Source organism: Hyaena hyaena, unplaced genomic scaffold, assembly GCF_003009895.1.
Source record: "Hyaena hyaena isolate Hyena2069 unplaced genomic scaffold, ASM300989v1 scaffold_259, whole genome shotgun sequence".
NCBI classification, from domain to species: Eukaryota; Metazoa; Chordata; class Mammalia; order Carnivora; family Hyaenidae; genus Hyaena; species Hyaena hyaena.
Window position 1 is genome coordinate 1,453,544 of NW_024080886.1, and position 5,728 is coordinate 1,459,271.

The 5,728-nt window shown below is 61.1% G+C and overlaps 1 protein-coding gene across 1 annotated transcript in view; it reads left to right on the forward strand.

Moving 5' to 3' along the window:
* Positions 1-698: 698 nt before the first annotated feature.
* ASMTL (acetylserotonin O-methyltransferase like) overlaps positions 699-5,728 on the forward strand; it is a 25,104-nt gene continuing 20,074 nt past the window's right edge. Inside the window, exons 1-4 of the mRNA XM_039245309.1 lie at positions 699-847; positions 2,512-2,643; positions 4,579-4,626; positions 4,767-4,905. Coding sequence (XP_039101240.1) covers positions 755-847; positions 2,512-2,643; positions 4,579-4,626; positions 4,767-4,905 — 412 coding nt within the window. The 5' untranslated portion in view covers positions 699-754. The remainder of the gene's footprint in view (positions 848-2,511; positions 2,644-4,578; positions 4,627-4,766; positions 4,906-5,728) is intronic.

Below are 5,728 nucleotides of genomic sequence, written 5' to 3' on the forward strand. Positions count from 1 at the left end.
GGGGACCCCCGTCTCCGCGCCCCCCCCGCCGCCTCACGGGAACCCCCGTCTCCGCGTCCCGACAACGTTCTAGAGGACCCCCGTCTCCGCGCCCCCCACCACGTCCCGGGGACCCCCGTCTCGGCGCCTCCCCCACCTCCCGGGGACCCCCCCTCATCTCGGCGTCCCAGGGGCGTTCCAGGGGACCCCCATCTCCGGGCCCCTCCACTACTCCCCAGGGACCCCCATCTACCCCTCCCGCCCTGGGGTCCCGGAGCCCGCCGGCAAGCGCATCCGGACCGGCGCGCGCGCTTGCGGGTGTGACGCCCAGGCCCCGCCGCCAGGGGACGGGACTCGGGCGGAAGGGCGGGGCTCCGGCGGGCGGATGGGGCGGGATCTGGGCTGTGGGGCGGGGCCTTGTCGGGGGCGGGGCTCTGGCTGGCCCGCGCGGACGAGGCGGGGCCTTGCAGGGGCGGGGCGGAGCTCCGCAGATCTGGGCGGGCGGGGAGGGACGTGGGCGGGGCTCTGGAGGGCCTGGGTGTGGCCTAGGTGGCGGGGTGGGGCCTGGGAGGGAGGGGCTCCTGCGGGCCTGGGCGGACGGGGCGGGGATATGGGCGGGGCCTTGTGAGAGGTTGGGCGTGGCTCCGGCGGGTCTGGGCGGGGCCTCGTTGGAGGCGGGGCTCCATATCGCCCTTAGCGTGCGGCGCGGGCATCCGGATCCGGGTCTGGACGCGCGGTTCGCCGGGGGCGCGGGGGGCGTGGGGGGCGCGGCGCCATGGTGCTGAGCCCGGTGATCGGGAAGCTGCTGCACAAGCGCGTGGTGTTGGCCAGCGCCTCCCCGCGCCGCCGGGAGATCCTCAGCCAAGCGGTGAGCGGCCCGCACCGGGCCTGCGGCCGGGGTCTGCGGAGGGTCTGTGGACCGGGGCTTCTGGGGCCGGGAGCCTAGTGACCTGCGGCTTGGGGCCAGGGGGCCTGGGGCACGCGGCGCTGGGGCCGGAGGCCTAGGGACGTGGAGGCCTGGAGCCCGGGCGGGGGTGGGCGGCAGAGAACGGTGGCGGGGGCTGGTAATGGGGGCTTGGGGCCGGGGACCTAGTGACTTGGGGCTTGGGGCCGGGGTCCTGAGGCTGGAGGCCTTGCAACTTGGAGGCCTGGGGCGGGGGTCCTGGTAACGGCGCCCTGGTAATGGAGGCTGGGGGGCCTGGGGCTGGGGTTCTGGTGACCTGGGGTCCGGGGCAGGGGATGGGGGTTTGGTGACCACGGCTTCTGGTTCTGGTGCCAGGAGCCTGGATGACCAGGGACACAGTGACCTGGGCGTCTGGGACCTGGTACTGGCTGGTGACTGGAGTCTTACGAACCTGGAGGCCTAGTGACCTGGGGGCCTGGAACGGGGGTCTGGTGACCAGAGACCTGGTAACCTCAGGGTCCGAAATGGGGTTGTTCATGACAAGGAGGGGCCGGTGCTGGGGGACCAGGTTTTCCCAGGAGATAGGTGACCCGGGGGCCAGGTGGTCTGGTGATCAGGGACCTGGTGACCTCAGCGTGTGGTCTGGTGACCAGGGCCTGGTGACCAAGGGCTAGGTGCTGAGGGGCCTAGTGACGGGGCCCCTGTCACCTGGGTGCAGTGACCAATGACTCTCGGCTGGGAGCTGGGGTCTGCACACCGGGCTCTTTGGGCCTCGGCATAGTGACTCACGGTAGAGGGGGTCTGTATGATTGGGACCAGACTCTTCAGGCCATGCCTAGTGGCCTAGTGACCTGCTGGCCACGGGATACGGACACAGAGTCACATGCAGAGCCCAGGGGCAGGCAGAGGCCTGGGTCGGGGACGGTACAGAGTGAGGGGTGCTGACTGTACCCCTGGGGAGGGTTGTGGGCCTCAGACCCCAGGAAGGCTCACAGGGCAGTCCAGGAAAATGGGGTGGAGGGGGTCAGGAGCGAGGGGAGCCCTTTAGGGAGTTAGGGTCAGGGATGGTCAGAGCCACTTGGGAGCTGTGCAGAGGGGTGCTTGTGGGGTTGGGGGCTTTTACCCTTTGTTCAACCCCCACAGTCCTGTCTCCACTCAACTCTCGGGGGTCACTCTCTCCACACCTGGCTCCCCGCATGGGCCCGCCTTGCATGTTCTCACGAATTTGGGGACCACGGTAACGTGGCCGTCTTCCCTCTCGGGTCCACCCGTTGTGGCCTTGTGGGTGGACGGTATGTATTCAGCTGTTTGTGAACCCGTGGGCATGGAGTGCTGGCCTCTGTGACCTTTGACCCCTCCAAGCCGGAGACCCCACCCAGCTACCGTGCCGGGCTCTGTGTGGCCGCCGCGTGTACCTCTGCCTTCTGGCCGCGGCCGCAGCCACCCCCGGTCCTCGCTGGCCAGCCGGGACTTGGCTTCCTGTCAGCGGTCAGTGACAGATGTCGGGAAGACCCAGGGCTCGTGGGGGGTGGGGGTTGGGGCGTGTTTACTGTAAACCTGGCCCATTCTGCTCGGGGCCCCTGGCTTCTGCCTGCAAACCCTCCTGACCCCCTTTCCTCCTGTTCCAGGGCTTCAGGTTCGAGGTGGTGCCTTCCAGGTTCAAAGAGAAGCTCGATAAAGCCTCCTTCCCCACCCCCTACGCCTACGCCGTTGAAACAGCCAAGCAGAAGGCCTTGGAGGTGGCCTGCAGGATGTACCAGGCAAGGAGGCCCTGCTTCTGCCTTCTTAGCTCCTTCCCTCGCCAGGAGGGGAGTTTCTGCTTTACATGCACCTGTTACAGATCGGTGCCGCCTGCTGTATGCAATCACCATGGCCTCCCCATTGCTCAGGGCTACTGGGTAGCAAACAGCTATAGTTACTGTTGTACTGTCTGTGATAGAAGCTTAGTTCTCCGTGTCTTGCTGTGTGACATACTATTGTGGTTAACAGAGTAGCATCATTTATGATGAAGAATCAGTAGGGGCACTTGGGGGGCCCAGTCGGTTAAGGATCCGACTTTGGCTCAGTCATGATCTCACAGTTCATGGGTTTGAGCCCTGAGTGGGCCTCTGTGCTGACAACTCAGAGCCTGAAGCTGCTTCCGATTCTGTGTCTCCCTCTCTCTTTGCCCCTTCCCCGCTCACACTCTGCCTCTTTCAAAAAAAAATTAAAAAAAAGAATTGGGGCATCTGGATGGCTCAGTCAGTTGAGCGTCGAACTTCGGCTCAGGTCATGATCTCGCGATTTGTGGGTTTTTTTCTCAAAAAACATTTAAAAATTTTAAAAATGCATAAAAATTTTTTTTAAAAAATGAATGTAGCTTCCTTATTACTATATGCTAGTATGTAATACAGAATTACAATTAATTTAGTAATATCATTTACCACAAAGAATGAATATACCTTGTCTGTTTCTGTGTATTACTATGTAATATGCTATTGTAATGAATGTAACAGGGTCACTTGTGATATACTATTAGCATATCTTGTCTATGTAGCATAGATTATATGTTATATGTAGCATACTATTTTAATTAAAGTAATACTATCATTAACTTTTTTTAACAGCATCATTTCTAATGCAGAATTATATAGATATCCATTACTAAGTATTTATTTTATGTTTTTATTTATTTCTGAGAGAGAGAGAGACAGCGTGAGTAGGGGAGGGTCAGAGAGAGAGGGAGACACACAATCTGCAACAGGCTCCAGGCTCTGAGGTGGCAGTCAGCATAGAGCCCGACGTGGGGCTGGAACCCACAAACCGCGAGATCATGACCTGAGCCAAAGTTGGTCGCTTCACCCACTGAGCCCCCCAGGCGCCCCCTCCATTACTAAGTATTAAAATAATATACTATTGCAACAAATGTAGTATAATAAATGCATTGTACTTAACAAGTATTAGTATAAATTAAATAATTAACATAAATAAATAAATAGTATTAGTATAAATAAACGACTGTTGACCAATTGATTTTCAGCAATGGAAAAGTTGGTATGTAATTTTAACCTAAGCTCAAGGTTCTATACAGACTTCAGATGAGTGCATTCAGCCCCAAGCTGAAATTTCCCACGTGGATTTATTTTTATTGTCCAGAGAACCTTTCTTGAAATTACATCGAGCAGGTCAGAGAAACAGCTTTGTCCTTTTCTAAAGATACTTTTTAATGTTTATTTATTTTTGAGAGGGACAGAGCACAAGCGGGGGAGGGTCAGAGAGAGAGGGAGACACAGAATCGGAAGCGGCTCCAGGCTCTGAGCTGTCAGCACAGAGCCCGACGCGGGGCTCGAACCCACGAACCGCGAGATCATGACCTGAGCCGAAGTCAGATGCTTAACCGACTGAGCCCCCCAGGCGCGAGAGCTTAGGCGGACTCGGGGCCCTAAACCACCCCCCCATTTCCAGGGCTGCCCCTGTGTCAGGGAGCCAGCGGACAGGTGTCCCCGTCATGCGACTGCAGAGCCCCTCCAGGCTACAGCCCCCCACATCCTCAACCCCGCAGGGCCGGTGTCCTGGGGTCACCCCCGTGTCCTTGCTGGGGACACCGAGGACACCCGCATCTTACTTTCCAAAGTACCCACCGGTCTGGCCATCCGAGTATTTGCCTAAGACACACACGGACGCCCTTTCTAAAGCTGGCTTTGCATTTCTTCCAGAAAGATCTCCGGGCCCCCGACGTCGTCATCGGAGCGGACACCGTCGTGGTGAGTGCCCCTCGGGGCCCTTCTCTGGCCTCCCGTTCGGTCTGCGCGTCCGTCCTCGGGGACTGAAATCGGGTGTGGACGGTGCGGCGTCCCCACGCCCGGCTTCGGAGAGTGAGCGCCCCCGTCCGGTTCTCTTGCAGACGATCGAGGGGCTGATCCTGGAGAAGCCGGTGGACAAGCAGGACGCCTACAGGATGCTCTCCAGGTGCGTCCGGGACTCTGCGCCTCGGGGAAGCAGCTCGGCCTCAGGTGCAGCCTGGGGCGGGGCCAGCACTGTGGGCGTGGCCATGGCCTGGGGCGGGGCCAGCACTTTGGGCGTGGCCGTGACCTGGGGCGGGGTCGGCATTTTGGGCGTGGTCATCGCCTGGGGCGGGGTCAGCACTTTGGGCGTGGCCATGGCCTGGGGCGGGATCATGTTTGGGGCGTGGTCAGCACTTTGGGCGTGGCCATGGCCTGGGGCGGGGTCAGCACTTTGGGCGTGGCCATGGCCTGGGGCGGGGTCAGCAATTTGGGCGTGGCCGTGGCCTGGGGCGGGGTCAGCACTTTGGGCGTGGCCGTGGCCTGGGGCGGGGTCAGCACTTTGGGCGTGGCCGTGGCCTGGGGCGGGGTCAGGGCTGGGTGGGGTGAGGTTTGGGTCCTGGGACAGGGTTCGGGTCCCGGGTGGGAGCTGCGGTCTCCGCCTGCAGCAGGGTTAAGGTCCCAGGAAGGTACCTGGGTCGCCCGTGGAGTGGGGTCTGTGCCGGGCGAGGGGTCTGCACACGGCCTTCCTGGCCCCTCTTTTGATAAATATAAGAAGACACAGAGCCTTGCGCTTACGCTGTGGTCCCGCCCCCTAGTGGGGTTCCTGCCGGGTCCACGTGTCCAGGAACTTTCATCCCTGTCACCTTGTCGTCTTTGTGTGCTGGCGTCCCCATGCCCGCCTCCATGGTAGTCAGGCAGGGGCACGGGCGGGCAGGGGCGCAGAGATGTAGGGCCGCGAAGGGGCAGGTGGGTACACAGAGGGTCCGGGGCACACAGGGGCCGGGGCGGAGAGGGGCAGGTACAGAGACGCAGGGGCGCAGAGGGGCCGGGGCAGAGAGGGGCAGGTACAGAGACGCAGGGG